General features: G+C 45.5%; 1 protein-coding gene across 2 annotated transcripts in view; it reads left to right on the top strand.

Moving 5' to 3' along the window:
* MFSD1 (major facilitator superfamily domain containing 1) overlaps positions 1–25,360 on the top strand; it is a 162,985-nt gene that overhangs the window by 54,779 nt on the left and 82,846 nt on the right. For both annotated transcript variants that reach the window (XM_078667035.1, XM_078667036.1), the window contains exons 5-9: positions 1,638–1,705; positions 3,939–4,047; positions 4,948–5,050; positions 5,268–5,366; positions 11,537–11,648. In XM_078667035.1, the coding sequence (XP_078523161.1) occupies positions 1,638–1,705; positions 3,939–4,047; positions 4,948–5,050; positions 5,268–5,366; positions 11,537–11,648 (491 nt within the window). The remainder of the gene's footprint in view (positions 1–1,637; positions 1,706–3,938; positions 4,048–4,947; positions 5,051–5,267; positions 5,367–11,536; positions 11,649–25,360) is intronic.

The raw sequence follows: 25,360 nt of genomic DNA, 5'->3' as shown, positions 1-25,360 counted from the left end.
CCAGATGTCACTTGCGGACATAACATTTTATGGGCACAAAGCACATTCGGCCCTGGAGCCCTTCTAGGAGAGCAGGGCCACAGCATGCTCCCACTGCCTTTAAGCGCTTCTGTGGCAGTATCCCCAGAACTTTCTTTCTGGGTCTTCGATAGAGGTTTTCAGCAAAGACAACACCAAACCCCTCCTCCACTGCAACAGACCTCCAAGCCCTTTCAAGATGGTGGTTGGGGATCCGGCCGCCAACAGCATCCAGGTCCTGAGGACCAACGTACTACTCAACCACCTGTCCCGTTCACTGCATTCAAACCCCTTTTAGCATGACCTCCACGGCATGCGTCCATTCCTTTGGAGGCAGGATAAGGCATTACTGCCACAGGAGGAAGAGCATCACATCAAACCGATGGATTCTTATAACTCTTAAGGATGGATACACTCTACCCTTTTTATCCACCCATCCTCACATACCACAGCAACTTCCAGAGGACCACTCATCCATCCTACAAAGGGAAATCTAGGCTCATGGACAGGGAAGCCATTGCAAAGCTACCCACATCAGAAATAAGAACTGAATGCTACTCCTGCTAACTTCTAGTGCTGAAAAAGGAGGAAGGATTTTGTCCTATTTTAGACCTTTGTCCTGAGAATGTCTTCCTCAAAAAGGACAAGTTCTAGATGTTCACAATGGCCCACGTCAGTTCTTCCTATATCACAGCTCTGGATGTTAGCATTGGTCATTCAGCACAACTATGTCCTCATTCCTGTTCTGCAGCCCCTCAGGAGTTACCTGTATTTCCAAGTGGGCCACAAGTATTGCGAGTTTTCAGTGCTCTTCTCGGCTTCACCAGTTCCCCATAGGTGTACACAAGAGGGATGCTGGTCATCGTAGCACATGTTTGTAGACTTGGAATAACAGTGTTCATATATCTTGATGACTGCCTGCTGAAGGCGGGCTCGCCTCAGGCAGTTATGGACCACCTCCAGATGACGGCAAACTTGCTCATATCTTTGACGTTCTCAATCAACGTACTAAAGTCACACTGAACTCTCTCACAGAGGTTCCCATTTATAGGAGCCATTCTGGATACTGTGCAGTTTTGAGCCTTTCCTCCCCCTCAACAAGTCCAGGATATTTGGGCTATGATATGTGATGTACGTTTTTGAATAGGGGAGAGGGGTTGGCCTAACGGCTAAGGCGCTCGACCTCGGACCTGGGGAACTTGGTTCGAGTCTCGGTAACAACGCCAAAAACCCCCTGTGATTCTGGGCAAATCACTTAATCTCCCCGTGCCTACAATGAAAGTGTGTCCTCATGTAACGTAACTGGTGCTATGTAAAGCGCTCTGTCTGATAACTGATTCGGTTCGGTTCTAGTTCGCGCTATATAAAACTCTGCAAAAAAAAAATATATATATTTTGATAGTGTGCAGTTTTAAAGGTTAGCTGAGCTAGAGATTCTCGCAATCGCAAATGTTTCTGCCAGTAAAAGGGTGGAGCGGATCCTCTCTACCTGAAAGCACATATGTGTGCAGTTTTTGCAAATTGCTTATATTAGTTCTTTAAGCTTCATTTTTCTAAGTTTAATGTTTGACAAATGTGAAACCTATCAATTTTCCTGATATTTGTTACTTATATTGCAGGTTGTCTTTTCCGTGGGGGCTCTAGTAAATGCCTTTTGGCTGATGGAAGTTGGCCGATTAATATTTGGGTGAGTTGAAATGGTTTCTGATTTCGTTGCCATACCCAGTTGAGTGCCTGGGGAACTTAAGATGTTGATTAGCCATTGAAATAGTAGTGGTAAATACAGAGTTGGTAGGCGCACAACAAGATGTGAATGCTTTTGCGAAGGGTTTTTTTAATTGGGAAGTTCTGGCTATGGGAAATAGTTATCTGCTATCTTTCATACCATTCAGGTTTGTTGATTGGATGTGTAAGGAAGATGCCTCCTTTGGGCGCTTGTGTCTTGCTTTGTAAGTAACCTTGAATTACTAGAAAAGCAGCCTCTGTTGTGAGTGCTTTAGTAATGTTGTTCCATACACATACTAATGTTTTTTATGTAAACTTGCTTTAACTGATCATGAGCTTGTAATATCTTGTCCAAACATGGCTACTTGCATGTTGAGTGATGTTAGGTGGAAGAACGTGTATAATTGAAAAAAATAATTTTAAGGTGGTTGTCAATATATTGCATCTTTAAGCTGAACACACTATGCAAATTGTGTGAGTATATGTATGAGCTACGAATCCTTCCCACAGTATAAGCTCAATGTGTGAAAGGGCCTCTTTTGACATGGTTAGCCCCCCACTTTTTGCGTGGACAATTGTGGTTTTATTTGAAAGTGCACAGGGACCCTCCCAACCTAGAGCCCCTGTGCCAGAGCTCCATTTCTAAATCTGTACCACGATTGGCAACTTCAGTCCCCCTGGTAAGACCTTAGTAAATGGTATTCTGGTACCTAGGGCATTTGGACTGAAGATGGTCCCCTAGGGACACTCCCACCCCCTCTCCCACCAAGGCCATGCTAACTCTCACTGCTGCCTGCATGCTTTGGTGCAGACAAAAACAACAGTCGACTTGGCACACTGCCTGTGTGCCATGTCAAAGCAGCACTGCACGAAAAGAGCCTGGAGAGACCCCAAACTAAATTTTTATAATGCATCTAATCCAGCTAGGAACTGGGAAGGCTTCCAAGAGAGTTTCAATACAGCATTAAAAGAGTGCAGGAAACAGGAAAGGTTGCCAAATTAAATATGATTTGTGAGTCAATGAATGACCGAACACAATTGACTGCTATTTCATTTATGTTATACCTTGCACATATCAATCACATCTGAAGGTGAAATATAGCAATCCATAGAACTTTTTCTTTCCAACTTTATCATTTTGCATATTCATGACCAATGCAGCATTTATAGGCATTCAGTTACAGTACAGAGCAGTTATATGAACAACCATGATAAGGTTTACAAAGCATAATGGGTATGATATTAAAGCGGAAGTGCGTGACTGGCCAGCCACACCAAAACTAGAAAGAATAAGACCAGGAAGGTCAGAAGTAATCATTAACAGTACAATGTCACATTATCAACCCCCAAAAAAGTGTGCCATTATCTTCAGATCAACACAGCAATACACACATATCGGCAGCATTCTGTCACACCATAGTTTCCATAACTAACCAAAGCTTGCGACCATCGTTCACACGGCATCTCCCAGATTGTCATCCCCCACAGTAACTTCACTCATACGGATCAAGTACGCCCGAAACAGTCCCCATATATCTCGTGGATGGCTACATGGCAGCATAAGTGCATTATAAGCGTCAGACTGCAAAATTTCAATATGTCTTTTCGTAGCTTATAAATGCCAACTTTCTATTTGCTTTCCATTCCTCTGTGGTGCGATTAATTGGCTATTTTGTTAAGAAACATTGGTGTGCAGTCAGTGAAGGATAAACAGGTATCATCTTCAACTCTTCCATAAACCTCACAGTATGTCATTATTAATAGCAAATGCTTTTGGCACCATTTGAGGTTTTCGTAATGCTTGCTCATTTTAATTTTACCTTCTCGCTTGGCTTTGTTCAGTTTCGCTTATTTCTCTTATCCGCTTACAAGATAAAAATTATAAAAGAGGAAAGCACATCAATAACCTTCTTTAAAAAAGATAAGCATTTTGATCTTTGTTAAGGGGATTGATTAGATTTCCCATATATAGGCAGCCTTGTGTTTTGGTTGTGCCCGAAAAGGTAACCTCTGACGTGTGTATGACGGAGACATCCGAAGGCACTAAAAATATCTATCCTGCAGCCAGAGTCTTTAGACTGAAGGGCACCAGATCCCATCTGTCGCAAATTAAGATTTTAATTTGATTTCTTGTATTTTAAATGCTCAGTTTATGTTGCCTATCTGCACAATGTAACGTTTACTCTTTTTCATAGGATTGGTGGGGAGTCTTTAGCTGTGGCCCAGAACACCTATGCCGTCAGTTGGTTCAAAGGGAAAGAATTAAATCTTGTTTTTGGATTGCAACTGAGCATGGCCAGAGTTGTAAGTTTAAGTTTGATGTCTACAATATTGAAGTTCAGCGGTCTATTTTAAAGCTGATTTGTCACAATTTCCATTGTATTTGCTTTATCATTGCAAATTATTGTTCCGTTAGATCTTCTTTCACAAGATAGTAATCAATTCATGCCTTTTGTGTCTACCTGCATATGTAAATGTAAAATGCCAGCATTTGTAAACCGCACAGCTAACTCCGGAGAGGTGTCCCGGCGCTGGGGCCGTCGAGAAGATTAAGCAAGCTATTGCCCAGAGTCACATGGTGCAGGGCTAACCTGCCGCCGGAGCCGGGGATCGAACCGTGAACGCTGTGGTCCGGAGTTAGGCACCCTGGGTGCTGCGCCACACCTCTTGCACATATTGTTACATGGATTAATTGTTTGACGTTCTAGAAAAATAACTTTTTCTTTTGGCCCCTGGTTGATAAATGGGAATTAGAATGGAGGTAGTGTGGCACTAGACCCCTAAAACTCTTTCCATTTTGCCCCAAGATGAACATGCAATGGGTTGAGAATAACCCGCCCTGTCTTAATGTTTGAAAATGTTAAATGAACCTAATTTCAATGTCTCCCCTTGCTATACTAGAACAGTTATGGTATTGTTCCTTCGGCGGTGAATGCGTTGTCATGCTGTAGTCCTTCAGCAATTAGGTAATTTATCAATTATATTTAATTGGTAACATGCTGATTTTAGTTTAAGCATGACAGCCTACTAAATTGCTTTTTCCAAAGCTCTTTGGACCAATATGAAAAAAAAATTGAAACATTGTTAGCACAGGATATAGCTAATTAATTCTTGTTTTTTTGTGACAGCAGTCAGTGAATGCTTGGTTTTGATGGCTTTTCTGGAAAAAGTCATATTTTATTTTCTTGTTTATTTCTTTTGCAGGGGAGCACAGTGAACATGAATGTAATGGCCTTGGTTTACGAGCGTATTATGGCAATGGTGGGCTCCATGGGACATACGACATTGGGAATCACACTCATGATTGGTTAGTTAATGTCACCCCTTCTGACCTATTTCTGGGGACATTGCGGATCTGTTTGAGTGTATATCAGCAACATTTCTCTCATGAGCATTGATATTTAATGTTTCTAAAATAGAGTAGATGCATTGAAGCTAACCCAGTACAATGCTACTCATTTTATTCTGGTGCGTAAAAGTTTCTTCTTGCTGTAAAGTAAAAGTTTCTTTCTTTTTTTCTACAGGTGCTGTAACATGCATCTTTTCTTTGACGTGTGCACTTGTTCTTGGCTACTTAGACAGGAGAGCTGAAAAATTACTCAATAAGGAGCAAGGAAAAACGGGTAAATTCATATATTTGAATCGTTAACACAAGGTAGATAATAAAGGCTTGATATATCAAAAGGTTTTTCACATTCTGTGACTTTGGGGAAAATATTTTGATACCAACAGTAAAGACAGATTAGCCAGCATGTTGTCTACCTAGACTGTCTTGTTGATCTGTGTCGTATAAATCCTGACTTATCGGGCTCCCACCAATCCATATAATCGAATGTTAAACATTAGAAGGACGTACTCAGCTATCTTGATAGAAAGTAATTTGTATATTCTTGAGGGAAATCTGTTCACTTCGGTAGAGTTCTCTCTGTTACTCCTTTAGGCTGATCAATCGCTACTTATTTCTCCACCACTGGCAGGTCCATATCTAGTAAGTCTAAGTCCTCAGTGCTTGACCTGCAGGCTGGGAGTTTTGCCGCAAATACCTTTCTTATGCTCCAGGTCCTCCACACTAGTCCTGTAGAGGAACTCAAACCATTGCCTCTAAGCTATCTTTAATCTACATTATTCATTTATGACCTTCCTCTCGGTTGCTCAACCATGCAAGCAATTTGGTGTATAGCTGGCACTTGCCCCCGTGGAAGTAGGCCATGGATTCATTCTGTAGTAGATTTTGGTATTTCTCTTATGTTTGCTATGTGTTTGTTTCGTCCACAAGCCTTGGCTTTGGAGATATACTCCCTTCAACCGAAAAAGGTTTCATAATTATCTGTATCCTTCGTTAACTCTATATCCTGGAGTTCCATCAAGTCTTAAGCCACTTGGTGCACCCGCCTCCCTAGTGCTCAAAGGAGTAGCCATGTGTGAGCGATCTGAGATGACGCTTGACAAAATGTCCTAATCTTTGACCGACTTGAGGACTTCCTAGCTTAGAGCAGAGGTTAACCCCTTTAACACCTGTGGGATGAATAAATAGTCCAACCTAGAGAATGACGTGCACTTGAGTAAAAAGTGTACTTCCTGTGCTTCTCTCCAGAGGACTTCCTAGCCTAGAGCAGAGGTTAACCCCTTTGTTGTGTCAGGTTTATCTTGTGACAAACCCCTCTGTCCCGGATGTCCTGTCAGTACTGGGATTCATCTCTAAATTACAATCTGCACCTACCACAAAGATGATTTCTGGCATCTGTAACAGCACTGCACCTATCGTTTCCACAATAGCCTTTTTTTTTTTTTGCAGAGTTTTATATAGCGCGAACTAGACCCGAACCGAATCAGGTATCAGAGCGCTTTACATATTTTTCCAGTTACGTGACATTTTTACGTTTTCCAGATACTTTCATTTTTTAGGCACGGGGAGATTAAGTGATTTGCCCAGAATCACAGGAGGTTTTGGCGTCGTTACCGAGACTCGAACCCAGATCCCCAGGTCCGAGGTCGAGCGCCCTAGCCGTTAGGCCAACTCCTCTCCCCTTGAGTCTGGGCAGCGTGTAAACAAATATAGCTGCTACCGGTTCTCCAGCTCATGTGCCCACCAAAGCCACATAACAGCTATGTGATTCAATCTATGTATGCTGCACTTGGAAAGGTGTTTGATAATCTACTACTTTACCAGTGATAATAAATAAGCACTCTTTACTGAGTAAAAGGATGCGAGTTTCTAGGGCAGGAGAGATTTTGTGATGTGTTTGGCTAATACTTCAGTGCCCCTCTGTCCTCTCTTGGATGCCCACAATGCAGATTTATTTCTCATTACCATGGTCCTCTGCATCCTCAATCGTAGTTGCCAAATGTAATGTTAGCTGTCTGTTATCTTTAGACTGCCTCTTTGAGGGCTTTTGCTTACACAGACAACTGGCTGGCTTTATTTCCCCCTTTACCACCATGGTCTGAGATTTTATTAAAGTCAGCTCAGCAGAGATTCAAGTTAAGTTATCTTGAGCCTGTTCTTGGGACCTGGAATCTCAAATCACTTTTTGAGTGTTCTTCATCATTGGTTCTGGCTCTTGTTTGTTTCTTCCTTTCCCCTGGTGACTGCGCTCCTATCATATATGTGAAGCTTGCTTTGTTGATATTTCTGTGCCTGGGTGTTGCAGTCGTTTCCCTTCTTTAGTCTCTGCAGGGTAGCAGATTGAGGCTTCTCTCACATACTTGGTGTTCCTACATTATAGCGTTCACTTTGTGTTGTGGTCACAGAGTGCTGTACTCAAGTCCTCTCTAATACCTTTTATAAAGTAATTTCTCATTCATCTCTTTGTGGTGTCTCAATATGGTATTCTCTCAACATGGTCATCACTCTAGGTGCAGTGCAACCGCACATTTTGGTGATTATGCTCTTGTGTCTGCTTCTCCATCAGCACTGTCCAGGAAGAGTGCCTCCTCTGAAAAAAATTGGGGGGGCTGAAGGAGGAGCACCACGCGAACCAGAGGCCTGCCGCCTACCAGTGAGCCATTAAGCCTGGGGCGTTAAGGCCTGTCTCATCTAGGGCTTTCTACTGCAGCACACAAACACTCACTGCAGCTTGTCAAGTACCTTGTGTGAGATCCCACTTCCATCTGCCCCATCTAGCCCTCCCTCTTAGGTCCGCAGTCTGTCCACGGTTCTCCCTCGATCATGACAGCAGATAAGGCATCTTAGCTAAGGAGATCCCGGATTTGTCCAGTGCCTTATTCTTCCTTCTGACACAGCAGGTGTTCTGTTTCCTGCATCAAAAGATGTTGCTTCCCTCTTTCAGCCAGGGTGGTGTGTTACTTGTTTTTGCACCACCTTTCTCAAGACAAAAACTTTTTTTCTTTTCTTGTCCAGTGTTAAAAATGAAATACAATCTAAAAGACATAAAAAATACACATCAATGTATTATCCCCACAATATCCGAATACTACTTATTGTTAACAAAACATAAATGACATTATTTTTAACCACACACTATCCCTCCTCATTCCTGGGTAGTTTGTATCATTTTTAATAAATCCCCCCCACTTGGAACCCATATTTGCAATGTTCTACAGTCATTCCCCCATTGTAAATGAGTTGTCCACATCAAACATACATTCACAGGATCTTTAGTGCCATCCGTCATCCATTATGTCAGAATCTTTTGATCCCCATTTTTATACAAACCCCCTCTAGGTGAATTCTCAGATCCTTCATTCTAATAATATAACCTCACCACGTCTCACCCTCCTGCACCCGCCATGGGCGGGTGTCCTGTGTCTATTTTGGTTGGGGCCCCTGTTCTCAACTCTGGTCTCACCATAGATGCTCTTTTTGTCAAACATATTACTTTTCACACAGGTACTTAAAAGTGGTCCAACATCTTGGCTCTGGGTCTGGATCATGCAGGATATTGGATGACCAGTCGGGAGTGTCCTTAAGGCGTGGCCTTGTCGATGATGAATCAGCCTTGCCCATAACAATATCACAGCCTTGGCACTAGTGCTGACTTGCTGTCACTGGCAAGTTGGATTATTTTGGATTAATTTGAAAGTGTGCTATAACATGATTTCATTTACATTTGGCGCATCATCGTGCATTGAAGTTGGAAACCACAGGTGTCATAGATTTGTTACATTACACATAGAATAGGTTAACTGCATTGATGTAGTCTGTTACAATAGTCAGTTATTGTCAAATTCTTTGCCCTCTTTATTCCTTCTGTTAAAGTGAATCTCAAGATTGGGGTGGGGGGCCATGTGTAGACTTTGTCTTTCTCACAATAGGTGGACAGCTGAACATCGTGTGTTAGAGGATCTGCGATTGTTGTTCCCTGAATTATTGTTCTCCCTGGACCGGAAACAAGTCGCTGGGTATGCCCAGACATTGGTCCCGGGCTCACTGTGCCACTGGATTCAAGCTAGCCTGGCTCATGAGGAGTGATGCCCTGAAACCGGTCCCAGGATGCTTGTTTCCGGTCCGGGGAGGACCTGGCTTGGCAGTTCGGTCTGGACTGTTCCCATGCGGCACGGGGTAAGACTGATTTGCATATGACTTGGTCTAAACTGGGGTGGCTTGGTGAGCGAAAGAACGATGGATTTAACCCAGATCTCTTGACTGGGGGGTGAATGTTTGATTTGCTCTGCATTCCATCCATCATCTGTGTGTCTTTTGCTGATCTACAATTCAAGGCAGATCACTGAAAGTACCTTGAGCAAAACTATGGAACATCCTCCCCAAGGACCTCCGACTGATCAAATGCCTCTCCTTAAAATCTATAACGATTCCTTCTCAACCAGCAAAATTCATTAATCTATTTAGCCTCTGTAAAATTATGCTGTGTCCCATACCAACCTTTCTAACTCTTCTCCTCTTCTATTTCCTACATACATTATCTACCTCTAAAACATTTTGCTTCTCCCCAGAATTCTATTCCTTTTCTTTCTTTCTGAGACCTTTGCACCCTTATGCCCGAACTACTCTCCCTACTTTCATACAATGATTATGTTCCCATTTTGTTCCCACTCCAGATTCTCCCTTTTGTCACTTTCAGATTTTCTTAAATGTGTATTGACAATTCAGATTTTTATCTTTCACTGCTGTTTTATTTCCCCGTCTGATGTACTGAATAGTCTTGATCCCAACTGATTATATCTTTACATGCTTTTAATTATCTGATGTGACCCCCAGCACTTGCTGTACACAACAAATAATAAAATAAACAACTTAGTTTTTTTTTAATCTCCTTTCCTCTGAGCTCCTTTCAGGCTAGTTCTAGGCAAAATTTAATTGGTCTTTGTGGCAGCAATGGATGGTCTCCTAATGATAATGTATACATCAGTGTTAGATTTCAAGTAATGTTGGACAGAATTGAACATTATATACTGCTGTTTTCCTTGACTGCTTTAGGTATGAGGGGTCCAGTTCTGAACTGGTTGATATCTTTTGTATTTTCCTCAAACTGCTGACCTGCCATTTCACTCCAGAAATAGCCTGTCCACCTATTCGTATTGGCACTCAAGCACAGTGTGGTATCTTCCATGGTATCTCACAGTCCCCAGTCTATTTAGCTTGTATGAGAAGTATCTTGGTTCCTTCTGATCCCATCCACTGTTTAAGAGATACAGATGACATTCAGGTTTTCTTTTTAAATGTCTATGAGGTGGTTAAGTCTTCCTCCTTTCTGTAATGTATGGTGGTGTTTGGGGAGGGGGTGGAATTAAAGATCTGATCTAGTTATGTGGAGATAACTGGCTAAAAATAAACACAGACAAAATGTTGTTCTGGACTGTTTGTGGCTCCACTGTCGGGGTTTGAGATTTGCCCGTTCCCACTAAACGTTGTGAGGAACCTGGAGATCAAAACCCAGTAATGCATCTCAGTTGGCTATGCCCCTGCCATGACATTGCTCAGTACCTACTTGCTTTGAAGGCTTTCATTTGGTTAAGGTTTGATATTGCAATACCTTGAATGTGGGTTTGCCTTGCTCCGCTCCTGTGGTGGAAAATAGGCAGCCGAGCCTACACCTTATGTTAGGTAGTTTGACACTCATGTTTTCACTTGTTGAGTTCTCTGCACTGGCTCGGTTTTGCAGCCAAGGTGAGCCTTCAAGTGGAGCTCATTGTTTCTCATGTTCAATATGGTCATAACTCTTGGTTTCTGAAGGTTAGCACTAGATTCAGCGATTTACCCCAAGTCAGTCCCTGCACTGTTCCACTAGGTTTCTTCTGGGCATCCTTTCTTTCAGGCTATATAATTGGTTTGTGAATATGCAAGATACATAAGTTAAGAAATATTATCTGCTAAGTAGCCCAATGGGGTCATTAAGTTTACTAGCAACAATCCTTCATATGCAATTTTGTTCATTGCCTGCATATAATATTTTGGGAGTTCATGGGGCTCAACGTGGGGTCTGTAAAAGGTCCCAGTTATCCTGACCTTATACTAATATTCTGAATATTAGATTCTAGCCTAGCTCACAATAGCCTACAGTTACTGCTGCGAAAGAGCTTGTGGTCTAAGACAATTATCTATTTGTGTACATTTGTTTCTTTTAATAAGAGAGGATGTGTCCTAACTGCTAGAGTGGTGGACCTCGAAACTGGGGAACAGGGTTCGATTCTGGGCAGTTCAATTCATCTCCCTGTGCCCAACAAAATAAATATGTCCATCTGTAACGCAGCTGGTGCTCGTGTAATGATGAGCTCTGATACCTTCGGATCGAGTTTGTGCTATATAATGAATGAAAAATATTTATTTTGCTTTTTTCTTTGGATTAAGTTTGACCTTTCTGTGTATTTACAGGTGAAGTGATCAAACTTACTGATGTTAAAGACTTTTCCCTGTCTCTGTGGCTGATCTTCCTGATCTGTGTGTTTTATTATGTCGCTGTGTTTCCCTTCATTGGGCTTGGAAAGTAAGTATAGTTCTTGTTTTGTTTTCTGTATGTCCAACCAAAATGCATTTCATTTCAGTCTAGGAGCAATAAAACGCAGTGAAATAAATTCTGTTACAGAATTTGCCTGTTTGTTTAACCAAAATACACGTGAGAGAATCCAAATTAAGGTGACTTTGTGTCTAAGAACTCGATCTGGCACTTGTGTCTCGATTGTACCCAATGGGAGCAGTGGAGACCGAAGTGTTTCATGTGATGTCAGAAGCTCAAGTGATCAGTTTTCCTGTGGCAGTCTATTGGTTTTATTCTGACATTTTGTAATGGCATTGCAAAGATTAATTCCTCATTTCTTTCTATCATTATGGCTTTGAGACACATAACATGTCAACCATAAACTTTCCACATGCATACCATAAATCATCAACATGGTGCCAAGAGCTTAATAACATGATAATCCTACCCTTATATAGTGGCCAATTGCATTGATAAAAGTGCTCTGCAGGGTTTTGTGTGCGCTGTGCTGCTTTACCTAAAGACATTTCCTGAGAATCCTGTGTTCTCTTTTACCCCCTCCAAGCGGCCGTTACTTCGAAAGTAATGTTAGTTCACAAGAGATTCCCTTTAATTTGTTAGCATCAGAGTTGTGCAAGAAACACAGATCAAGTCCCTTTTATGTGAGAGTGGTTACTGCTTTCTTATTCCAGGTTAAATGATGACTGATGGTGTGGTTAAAGATGGGGGCACACACCTTTTTACCTTTACTCCTCTTGTGGAGACAGTCTACTGCTTCTCCCCCAACGATTTTTTTTTTTTTTTTTTTTTTATTGTAAAGAATTTTATATAGCGCTGGCTAGACCCGAAGGTATCAGAGCGCTTCACATAAGGTTCCACATATTAGCAAAATTACAGGTCCTTGACATTGTATGGGACATGTTTGAAATTGGTGATCATGTATGGAAATGTATGTGTATATGGACTACTGGCTGCTTGAGTCTTTGTGCAGTTGAGTTTGGATTTTGCTAGTACTGTGGCCCTGGGAAACCAGTGGTATAAAACTTTACAGGATATACTTAACTACTTATAAGATAAGCATTAACTGCCTCACAGCCACATAAGAACTTTTGTGTCTACTTTAGAGGCAATTTACTTTATTTGAAACAGCCAAACGGTTGTAAAGTTAAGAATGCTTTATGTGTAATTGAAAGGCTTTGCTTCTGGCCATGGACTTGTTTCACTCCGGTGTGAACTAATGTAAAATGCCCTATGTTGCATAAATAATTTTTATTTTAAGCCTTGTAAAAGAGAACATACACTTCTGTAAGCTCTCAGAAAACTAAAACGTTTAATGCAAATTAACCAGCAAACATCAACAATAAGCTAAATTAAAATCCATATCAAAGGACCAGAGTATCGCACTGTGGTCAATTGGAGCATATGATGCTTAAAACCAAAACATTTGGCACTAAATTGTAACTTTTTTCCCCAATGCAAACAAATGGAGGAAAGGGCACATGAGAAGAAGAAACTGCAGATAAGCACCTATGAACAGATGCCAGGCTCTTCTGGTGGAAAGATCTAAGTTGTTACTTCTTGTGCTTTCTCTATCAAATTAAATGCAAGAAAGAAGCCACAAAGGCCCATTAAACACAATAATATATTCTCGAAGTCTGTTTTGAGATCTGCCTGGGAGGCATTTAATTTGTTTTTGGGTTAGTGTATTTTGCTTTTGGGAGGCCATTTCTGTAATTGTGCAGGGGCCTGGGTGTTCTAGGTGTCTAGTATTTAGATATCCTTTCAGATTTCTTGTGCTGGGTTTGTATGCACATGTGTGGCTCACAAGGAATGCTGTTTTATTTACCAAGTAAAAGGTGTTAGTCATGAGCCACCAAGACAAGAACATCTTACATGACCCTATGTTTCTCAGATATTTCAGGGGGAAAAGTGCCCCTTGAAGCATTGTGCCAAATGTGGATGATTGATTGGTAATGAAACAAGGGGACTCCGATCTCCCCTTTACACTGTGGTCGCTCCTGACTTTATATCGGTCAGTCTCCTCTACCTCTCTTAGCACAGTATTCCCAGAGTTTCATGCCTGAATATGTGCCCATATTTGGATTACTACTACCAGTCTTCTTCTGGTGTTTCACTTAAGTCACTGGACTCACTTAGTCAAGGTTGAGGGGCTGGGTTCACCTGGGTGCCCAAGCAGTTACTCTCACAACCCTTGGCACCTTAATCATGGCCAGTCGGTCCACAACCCCTTTCAGCTTCTTGGCTCCGGAGAGGCTAAGCTTGTCTGGTTCACCTGTCCGCCTGTGCCCCTTAAGGTTCATTCCTTGTAACCTGCAACTAGTCTCTAGGACCTCGCCTCTGCCCTCCTTACCTCCACTATTGTTCTGCTGGTTGGGCTGGTTGTGATGGTAAGTCCTTAGTTCTGTTTATGATTCTTGGATTTTAGAAGTGGCAGCGCCTTGTGAAGTAAGTGCTGTTTTCCTGCTGAGGTCGCCAGACAGGTCATTTCTGTCTCTGCCACTTGTAACCAAGCCAGTGAGGTGGCCACTCTGAATATGTATCTCTGAATCTCTGACATCCACCTCTTACTCAGCAATCTCTAAGCATAAGGTGTGGCCATCCATGACATTGTCTCGATCTAAGCATCAGTTTCGGGGTATCTATCTGGCTTGAAATGAGTGGGTCTGGATTGAGATCCCAAAGCGATGTGAAGGTGCTACTGTATTGCAGGCATGGTGGGAAGAAATTGATTGCTTCCTTTTTACCAAATGTCTCAATATCGGACAGTGTGGAAAATAATGAAATGGTTGGGGATGATGCAATCTTGCATCGCATTAATCTCTTATGAACATTTACAATTGTGTTTTCTGCAGGAGTAGGACCAAGAAGCCGGAGCATGGGTGGGTCTAGTATTATTACTCTGAGTGAAGCACAGGTTGCCAAGGGTGGAACAAGAAAAGAGTTTTTAGTGGACAGACAATTTGATGACCATCAGCTGCTTCTACCACACACGCTTCTCGCAGTTTCGTAAACATATTTAGCAGGTCAGGTGAGTTTAGCCTTAGGGAAGCACAACAACATTATAATTTTGAAGAGATCATGTAGGAAGTTGGCTTTTTATGTAATGTACCAAAATGAGGTACACTATGTAGAAAGTCCAGATGACCGTTATTGATTTACAGGGCTTAAATTAATAATCCCAAATGCTCTTTTTTTGTGGTAGTGTGGGCGAGCAGTTTAGACTGTAGTGTTAAGCATTTTTTGTACACACAAAGTCAATAATTGGTACACACACTCAAGAAGCAACTCAAGACCAGGTTTAGAAAAATTACAATGGTTTATGTGCATTTAGACACCAAAAACTTCTTCATCAGGTAAGTACTTTAGTTGTTATCAAATTTTATAGTAGAGAATGACAGCTGTCGGATTTGAATTATGAGCTTCGAATGCGGTAATGGGGGAAACTTTCACTCCAAAGGGTCATTTGCATATGACTTACAAGATTGTTCTTCTGGACTTAAGGCAGGCTGCAGGGAAGGGGCTCCTCCACTTCAAGGAAGATGCGGATTGGTTGGTGGAGTGCTAGCAGCCCCCGAGCTTTTGGAAGATGCACAGCTGCAGGACGATTCAGTTCTTTGCAGTTGTCGAGACTGGAGCGGGCTGGTTTGGTGCCAAGTCTATAGTTAGTCCACAGTTCTTGTGTTCTTTGGCTCTTCTTTGTCCTTCTTGGGTCAGGAGAAGCAGAGTTCCTGGTGTCGGGGGGGGGGGGGAGGGGACCTAAGTACTGAATTTAGGGGGGTTGATGGGAGTGAAGGGTAGTAACTAATAGGCTACTTACCCTTCGGTTTGCTACACCCCCTATATGACCACTTCCTTGGAGAGTGGGCATAACCCTCAAGTCAAAAGCATTTGTAGCGCACACATATCACATCCAAAGAGTCTCATGGCGCGTGCAGAACGGCTCTGACTAGAGTGCTGAAAAAGGCTTAATTTGCAAAAAGCCAGGTCTTCAGCTTTTTGCGAAAGCAACTATGTTCAGAGATGACACGGAGGTTAAGGGGCATTTTATTCCATGTGGCGGGTGCAAGGAAGGAAAAAGCCAGACCGCCATTTCTGGATGTTTGTATTCTTAACGGGGTGAGCAAGGATTCGTTACTAGATCTTAGTTCTCTTCAAGGCAGATACCATGTTAATTTTGGGGACCAGTATTTTGGACCATTTCCATACATATGTTTATGGACCAAACATCAGGTTTTAAAGAGGATTCGCTTTTTCACCGGAAGCCAGTGGAGGCTTTTCAGACAGGGGGCCGATGGAGACCGACGCGATAGGTTGAGGATCAGACGGGCTGCGGTGTTCTGAAGGACCTGGAGCCTATTTAGATGGTGCTCGTTTATGGCTAGTAGGAGCGCATTCCCGTAGTCCATTCTGTTTATGATTAAGCCCTGAACTAGTGGTTTCTGTGCCTCCACAGGGATCCACTTAAAGACCTTTCTTAAGCTTCGCATTAGCCCAAAACAGGTGCCAGTGATGTGATTGATTTGGTTCCCCATGGATAATTTATTATCCATGTAGAAACCTAAGTTCCGCACTGATTCTTTGGGCATTGGACAATTGCCCAGACTGGTTGGCCACCAGTCATGTGTACAGTGTTCTGCAGCTTTACCAAAGAGCATAATCTCTGATTTGCTGCCGTTTAACTGAAGATGATTAATGCTCATCCATTTCTCCACCTGGATCATGCAATTTTTTAAACACTGTTTTGCTTCATTGGGATCTGGACCCAGAGTGATTAAAATCTGGGAATCGTCGGCGTAGGACAGCACATCAAAGCCAAAAGCTCTGATCACTCTGGCCAATGGTGTCATATAGACATTAAAAAGCGTGGGACTCAAAATAGAGCCCTGCGGAACACCCATCTTAACAGGCCTTTCATCTGCAATGTTTTTGCCAATTTGAACGGCTGTTACCCGATCGGATAAATAGCTGGTGAACCATTTTAGGGCGGTTCCTCTGACACCAACCTCCCAAAGCCGTTGAATTAAAATGCGATGGGAGATGGTGTCAAAGATCGCAGACAGGTTGAGCAGGACGAGGATGGTTGATTGGTGATTATCTAAAGCCAATCTGATGACACCCAGCTCCTGTTCACTTGCGATAGAGGCGGGTCATTCAATGGCATACAGATTAGGGATTGCCTTGGTGCGGTGTTTGAGTGGTTCAGATGTCATGGCTTAAAATGCAACTCAGATAAGTCGGAGCTCCTCTTTTTCGGCTGCGCCCCTGAACCCAATTGGAAATCTTGGTGGCCACAAGATATGGTTCCCCCTGACAAGGTGTCTTTTAAGGCCAAGAATTTGGGAGTGATAGTGGACTGTGAACTATCTTTTGGGCCTCACATCTCGTCTCTTTCAGGGAAATGCTTTAGCATTTTACGGATGTTGAGGAAATTTCTTCCTCTACTATCACTCAACCATAGGAAAACAGTTGTTCAGGCATTGATCGGTTCACGACTGGACTACGCAAACGCTCTTTTTTTGGGGTTACCGAAATATCTTATGACCCGTTTGCAAGTAGTCCAGAATTCGGCAGCCCGTACCATCTTTGGACTCCCGAGGAGAGCTGGTGCCACTGTTTTACTGAACACCTTACACTGGCTACCTATCTCCAAGCGAATTCTTTTCAAATGCCTGACCGTGGCCTTTAAGGCCTTACATGGTATTGGCCCCAAGTATATTGGGAAACGTCTTTCCCGGTATGCTCCGAGCAGGACCCTGAGGTCATCGGGTCTGTCTTTGATGACAGTCCCTGCAATTCGACGTGCAAGATTGGGAGGCCGGTCTTTCCGCCATTTAACACCTAAGGCCTGGAACGATTTACCACTGTCCTTGAGACAGGCTCCCTGTCTTCTGGCTTTTAGGAAGGACCTGAAAACATGGCTCTTCACGAAATAGATCTTTTTCTTTCTCTGCTCCTCTTTGTTGTGTGGCTGCTTTTATATGCGGATATTCTTCGCCAAAGCGCCGGGATGCTCCTCGGAGTAGCCGTGCGCTATAGAAGAAATAAATTAACATAACATAAATTAACATATTGTCAACAACCTCGACCAAAGCTGTCTCCGTACTGTGGGCAGCCCGAAAACCAGATTGGGAATGGTTCAAAAGCCCTTGGTCTTCGAGATGGCTCACAAGTTGTTTATTGACAAAAAATTTGAGCATTTTCCTAAAATATGGGAGTAATGAAATGGGCCGGTAGTTTGAAAGGGTGTTTGGGTCGGCCGAGGGTTTCTTTAATATTAGTCTAATTCTTGCTGCTTTCCTTATTGTGGGAGAGTTCCTAATTCCACCAAAAACAAGATGGTGGAACCCTACTTTTGTGGAGCACATCAGGCAGCCCACCTTAGGGATGTGACTGTAGTTCAGCACGCCTACTTGCATAGCTAATTTCCCACCTGTCTTGGTGCCAAATCGGCCTCTGGGCAGGAGGTGGCATCTCCCAGTTCTGGGGGAAACAGGGGTCGCATAGCAAAGCCAGCAGGGGCTTTGAAGCCCATGGCCTTGGTGTGAGAAAGTGCCATCTTTCTTGCCTTGGTATGCCCCCACGTTTTTCTGAACTGCTGATGTACTTTGACTGCGTGTGCCCTGGGTCCCTGCCAATCAGGGACCCAGGGCCTGTGTTCCTTCCCTACAAAGAAAAGCTATGCTGAAACAAAATACCCAATTGGCATCTCTGGCCCCTGTCAGCCCCTAGTAAATGGTACCCTAGGTACCCAGGGCATGGTGACCAGAGAAGACCCCTGAGGGCTGCAGCACTTATTGTGCCACACTCAGGGGCCATGTACCCTGGCTCCCACACACTGCCTTTGCAGGCTGAGTGCCTAAGTACAGAACTAAAGCAAGAGTCGACATGGCACACATCCCTGTGTGCCATGCCCACAGACCCACTGCCCTGGCATACTTCAGCCACCCCTCTAGCTGGGTGCCCTATGCCAGAGGTGAGGTGCATGAGCCCTGTGCCCCTACAGTACCCAGGGCCATTCATGGGCACTGTAAGTGCAGTGTTGCCATTTAAGAGTATATGGTGCTGGGAGGTTGTCATTCACGAACTCCACAGCACCATAATGGCTTCACTGAAGACTGACAAGTTTGGTACCAAACTTCTCAGCACATTAAACTCGCACTGATGCCAGTGTGAGATTTAATGTAACATGCACGAGAGGGCATCTTAGAGATGCCCTCCAAAAACCCAAACCTACAATCCACGTCTGGGCTGAGTGGCTGCAGAGGCTGCCACCCAGCAGACATGTTGCTAGACCCCTGGCTGGAGAGCCCCTCGCTCTCCTGGGTCTGCAACAAAGCACATCCTGGGCGAGGTGCTATGTCTCCTCCCCCAGGATGGGCAGGGGGAAGCTTCAAAGGCATACCACCTCTTGAGAGCTTCCCCAGACCATTTGCTGTACCCAGCAACCAGCCCCCCCACCAGTCCTACCCCCACTCTGGCAGGAAGACTGGCGGGAAAAACTACGTCAGGAAGGGGGGTGTGCTAACCTGTGCCAACTCCACCCCTCAGGTGGAGGAGGCGAGGTGAAGCACGACCCCGGGCTCCGGCCATCTTGTAGATGGGGAATCCCGCCTAATCCCAGCTAGGCTCCTGCCCCCCTCCTACAGGAGAGGAGCAGGCTAAGGGGTGTACTCACCCCAGGACAGGGACCCATGTGTCCCTGCCCTTGGCCTACCTGTAACGCCCCTAAATTTAGTATTTAGGGGCTCCCTGAACCTTCCTTCCTGAGATCCAGATATCCAAAAAGAAGAAAGAAGATCAAGAAGAAGACGACCCGCCGCACAGCTGCTAACAGGACAACAACAACTGACTTGGCCCCAGCCCTACCGGCCTGTTGATCCTGGAACCTGCTCCTGCCTAAACCCGGCGACCTCTGCGGACTGCAACCATGGGACACCCAGACGACCTGCCGGCCTTGACCCTCTCAACGATTGGGACTACCATCAGCAGAGGCTCTGCTGCAACAACCCACCTGGTGCCCACCAGAAAGCTCCGGACCAGCCCACTATGCACCAGCCGAGCCCGGGCTGGGCCAACCCGAACCAAGACCACGAGGACGTCCCCCCGGCAACTGGGACCCGAAGTCCAGTGCCCAAAGACCCTCCTCGACGAACCAGCCGACGCCTGCAGGCTCAGAACCAGGGGCCACCCCAACCGCGACCAGCCGAGGGTAAGCTTTTCCGACACCCAAAGACACCCCTGCACCTGGCGCCCTACAGCCCCCGGTGCCTCCCTTTGGGGTACCTACCTGTGCTCCGACATCCCAACTTACCTCTTGAAGTGCTGGTCGCCCCTGGAGAGTCACCGTCCCCGAGCCTGCAGCCTTTGTTCATTTTTCAAGATCCTCATTGGATAACATTGAGCTCCGGACGGCTCAAAAGCACCCTGCACCCAGACGCCCTAGTGCCGCTGGCTGTGACCTCTTTGCCCTATCCTACTTCCCCCCCCTTGCCCAGAGCAAGTGACCGGGAGCCCAGCTCCAGAAGCTGGGTGGCCTACTAGCCAGCAGCCACCAACCAAAGGCCCCCTTTCCTTCATTGAATAACATCGGGCCTACCTACCTCTGCACCCGGCAGCCCCTGCGCCGCTGGGACTGAACTAACTGTACTCACCTGACCCTGGGGGACCCCTGAGTCTATGCCCAGTACCCTAACTTCACCAACCAAGTACTCACCTGGAAACCAGTAATTCACTTACCTGCCATTGGATAACATTGACCCATTGTTGACTCGAAAATTTTCTAAGTGTGAAGTTTTGAAAACTGAAAATACTCCTATAAAATCAGCCGAAGTCCGATTTCTAAAATACTCACCTGTGATCAGGAGAGAAGCCAGTACTGTACCTTTCAGCCCAGTACTGAACCGCAAAAGTAATCCCTAGCGGGTTTACTAGTAACCTGTATTTTCTCCATAGGAAACCATTGTCTGCTTTTCTATGAAATTTCTTCTAAGTGTCTACTTTTGAAAACTGCAAATATTCTTTAAAAATAGTATGAAATACTGAAACGCAATTACCTACCTGTTTTGAGTTAAGCCCCCAGTGCTGGCCCTAGGAGACTAGTGCTGGGTTACAAAAGTAACGCGATCATACTTTACCTGTAACCTGAATTTCCTCCCATTGAATAACATTGTGAGAATCACCTCGAAAAGTTTTTAAGTGTGAACTTTTAAAACCGCTTTATATTCAGGAAAAATCATCACTGTAACTAAAACGTTTTTGGTAATCTGGTTTCAGCTTGGACCCCAGGACTCAATCCAAGGTCTAGTCCTGGAACTACCAAAGCAATCCATAAAGTAATCAACTGTACTTTCCTATGAAAATCCATTGAGCACAATGCTAGAGTGTGTTTCAGAATTGTATTGCTTATTAGCTAACCTGTAATTATTGTATGAACAAACTTAATGCTCCTCTGCAAAGTATTTACATGAGTGTACTCGTAACTTGAAAAGTATATTTTTAGAACTGTTGGGTCTAAAAATAAAACAACCATATCTTCGGATATACAAACAATTGGCCTGGAGTTCGGTCCTTGAGTGTGTGAAACCTTTTGCTGACTGAGTGTGTACTGCAAATGCTTTACACTGTCCTCTGGCACTGCCTTACTGCTCTACCAAGCTACCACTTTGGAGAGTAAGGTCAGTTCTGACTTTAACCTCTGTTATACCTCTGGGGTTGGTGGACTCTATACACACTGTACTTCCTTCTAGTCCAGTATATATAGAGCCACTTTCTCACCCTTGGTATGCAGATTCACTAGCCAACCTGCTAGATGAATTGTGAACCTCAGTGCCCAGATACCCATAGGGGTGACAGTGCTGCGCTATACAAATGCTGACTGATTGACCGATTGATTGATTCCTCCTGAGCAGGCATTGTTTCTCGCCTCTCACTTCCAGGGGGTCAGGAACAGCTCTGTGGTGGCAGGCTAGTCGATACCATTCAGCCAGCACACTACAGGATTAGTAGGCTTTGGGTGGGGGGCGTGGCTTCGGCGTGTAGCGGAATAGCTGCCTGCTAGGGGAGCTCCGCGCGCCGGAACCATACACTGGGAAAATACCATCCTTATCAACCCGACTGCACGAGAAAACACCCCCCCGGATGTTCCGGGAAGTTTGGGGCACGTACTGGTGAGGTGTACAGGCTTCGGTCCCACACGCTTTTCCCGGACTGAGCGGGGCTGTGACTGAGATGAGAGGAGAAAATGGCGCTGACGCGGCAGGAGAACTGAGCGCTGTTCGGCTCGTGGAGGATCCGGGCGATTTCCCTTCGTAGCGGCAAGCTCTCGAGCGTGGAGTGGGACTCGCGGACCATACTGCCGCTACTACTGGTCGGACGGGGAGGTGCTGTGACCCGGCGACCTGACTGTCTCCTGATGTGGCGATAGGCCTTTGTTGAGGCTGACCGCGGATCCCCCAGGGTGCTGGAATACAACCTGCAGCCTTGTGTGTGGACCTGCCCTGACTCTGCCTGCCCCCGAGACTGGCTGGGGCGCTTCGCTGCTGGTGGATGTTGGTGACCGCGGCTGGCGACGTGGAGGAGAGGCCCGGAGGACGGACCAGGTGGGGTGACTGAAGCGCTGGGGAGAGTTGGGACTCGCTGGCCGGGCGGCGTGGGGGTCGTGGGGCGAAGCGACCCGCTGTGTGGCGGCGCCTCGTGGGGCCTACGTGGCGGGGCCACAGGGGATCTCGACTTGAGCAGTGCTGCTCATCTGTGCCGACTGGTTGCTGGGCTGTCTCTTGGCGCTGGGGGGGAATACTACCTGGCGGTCATCTCCGTCTGCTGTCGGCCCGTAATACGGGCGAGAGTGGTACGAGGGGCTGTGGTGGGGCCTCTGGTGCGGGGGATAGTAAGAGCGCAGAGTCTGGCCTGGAACGCTTACCCTGAGCCCTGTGCGATTGGCCTAAGATCCGCTTGTTCAGCAACCGACCATCTCTGTGACACGGGGTCTGCTGGGGGCCTTGCTGCGCAGAGTGTCAGCATTGTGGAGCAGGACGTGAGGGCTGTGCACTGGATTTATTGTATTGGCAGGCTGCATGAAGACGCTCTTTGAAGGCACAAAGCAGAGCCCACGAGTGTGAACTACGTAGCGTGGTGTGGTTGAGCTACAAGTTGTGTTCTGGGTGGCTGATCGGTTCTACTGGGTCACTTAGCTGCGCGCCAGCTCATCATGGGCTAATTGGAGCCTAAACAGGCAAAGCTTCAGTTTGAGAATAAAAGAGAGACGCGCACAACGGACGGTATGGGTGAGCAGAGTGACTAGCGTGGTGCGTCTGGCCTCATGGAGGACACGGAGGACGACACCAGGTCCATACTTCTGGAGCTACGTGCGGGGATGAAGTCCATTGATAGCAAAATTGATGCCCTAGCGTCTGGATTGGATATGGTAAAAAAAAAAGTGGATAAGCACGAGAGCAGATTGGACGTTCTTGAGAACCGAGTGTCTGATGGCCATGATGCGCAGGCTGAGGCTCGCCCACAGATCCTACAAATGGAAAAGATACTTGAGGTGATTAGCGCAAAGAATGAGGATTTAGAAGCGCGCTCAAGGCGCAATAACATTCAAATTATTGGTCTTTCGGAAACAACGCCCATAACCAAGATGGAGACTTTCGTAGATGGCATGTTACGTGAACTTTTTGGGGCCGCTCTCTCTAACGTGCTGATAGTGGAAAGAGCGCACAGATCCTTGGGACCGAGGCCTAAACCAGGAGCGTCGCCACGCCCGATCATTGCACGCCTGCTCAACTATGCAGATCGGGACTCCATTTTGAAAGAGGCCAGGGCCAAGGAACCGGTGATTTTAAAGGGAGACAGACTCTCGTTTTTTCCAGATTACACGCCGGCGGTACAGACAGCGAGGAGGGAATTTGTGCCAGTGAAAAAGCTGCTGAGAGAGGCGTCTGTACTGTACGCCATGCTATACCCGGCGAAATTGAAAATTACGTATGAGGAGCAGTCACATTTCTTTACTGATGCAAAGTCTGCGCTAAAATTCACCAAACATATTTGTAAGGCGAAGCCACGGCCGAAACCGCTGGATGAGGAAAAGACAGTGTCGGGACTAGATGATGCAGATTAAGGATGAGACAGTAGATAGATACCTATGTACCTCACTACAAAACACCTGCTTTGGTTCTGTTTGGACTGATATAGCGCTTGTCAGGTGATGTGCTGGGGGAGGGCGAGGGATGGAGGCCACATCTCTGCATTATTGTTTGTAGCGGGTCCCGGGTAGGTTTGTAGATTACAGTTCATTGAAATATGTTGTAGTGAAAATGCAGACGGGGCAGTTGGAAAGTTCCGGCAACCGCACTCTGGTGCAAGAACACGTTGCTGAGCCTCTTCCCCAAGAGGGTGTTCCCCACATGGCTGTTGTATTAAGGGAGGGAGGGGAGGTATGGTCTCGACCTGATTGGGAGGTTGGAGTGGGAGGGGGGAAGGGATTGGGAATGTGCAGTTTTTGTTTTTGTTTGATTCCTTTTGCTTTGAAACCAGTCAACTGTGTAAGCCAAACTGTGATGATCTCAATGAGGTTATACTATATTATAGCAGCATGGCTTGTGACCCTCTGGGTCCTGATACGGTAGCTACTGATAATGGGATTGAATGTGTCTGATGGTAGATAAATGTACGATGCTCACCTGGAATGTTCGAGGTCTTAACTCACCAAAAAAGGTGAGACACGTACTGGCATATTTAAACCGGCATGAGATACAAATTGCCCTGATGCAGGAAACGCACTTGACTAAGGTAACTGAGCGTGGAGTGATGGGCAGGTGGGCAGGTTTTCGTCTGGCCGCTTCGTACTCCTCCTATGCGAGAGGGGTGATGATTTTGGTTAAGAAGTGAACGGACTTTCAGGCGCTGCACACATACACGGATGAAGATGGTAAATGTGCGATGGTGTGTGGGAAACTGCGTGGCAGGCTGGTCACCATTATAAATATGTATGGGCCGATAGTTGATGACCTGGGTTGTGTGGACCACATATGTGGGAAATTGAGAGATTGGCCTGCTGCCCCAGTTTTATGGGGGGGGGGGGGGGAGTTTGAACACATATCTGAATGCGCAACTAGATAAATCGAACCCCATTTCGCATCGTACCCCCAGGGTTGCTGGGAGTATATCGCGAGCAATGGAAGCATTTGGGCTGTGCGATGTATGGAGAGTGCGACACCCACAGAGACGAGAGGGCACACATGCGACGCCAATGCATGGAAGTTGGTCACAGCTTGATTATTGGTTGATTGTTGTGGCGCCCCTTGCTTGCACACTCAGATCATAACCCGGTGAGGCTGGTGCTGCGATACCCGACGGTGGTACGCCGTCCTTTTACGTGGAGATTGTGCTCTGAGGCGCTCCTTGATCCCGTATATGACAAGGCGATAGGAGAAGCCATAGTTCAATATTTTGCGTTAAATACAGGCACTGTAGGGGACGCTTCAATGCTCTGGGAGGCCTTTAAGGTCACCATCAGGGGGGTTTGTATCGGAACTGCAGCAGGTATATTGAGGGACATAAGGACACAACTCCAAAACATTGAAAACAAATTACGCGACCTAGAAAAGGAGTATGAGGCTGCGCCCGTGATGCCTAAACTGGCATGGATACAAGAATTGGTCGGAAAGTATGATACATTTGCTGAGGCGGAGGTCAAGTAT

This window comes from Lissotriton helveticus, chromosome 11 (assembly GCF_964261635.1).
Source record: "Lissotriton helveticus chromosome 11, aLisHel1.1, whole genome shotgun sequence".
In the NCBI taxonomy this organism is placed as follows: domain Eukaryota; kingdom Metazoa; phylum Chordata; class Amphibia; order Caudata; family Salamandridae; genus Lissotriton; species Lissotriton helveticus.
This window is presented reverse-complemented; position numbering and strand designations above follow the sequence as displayed.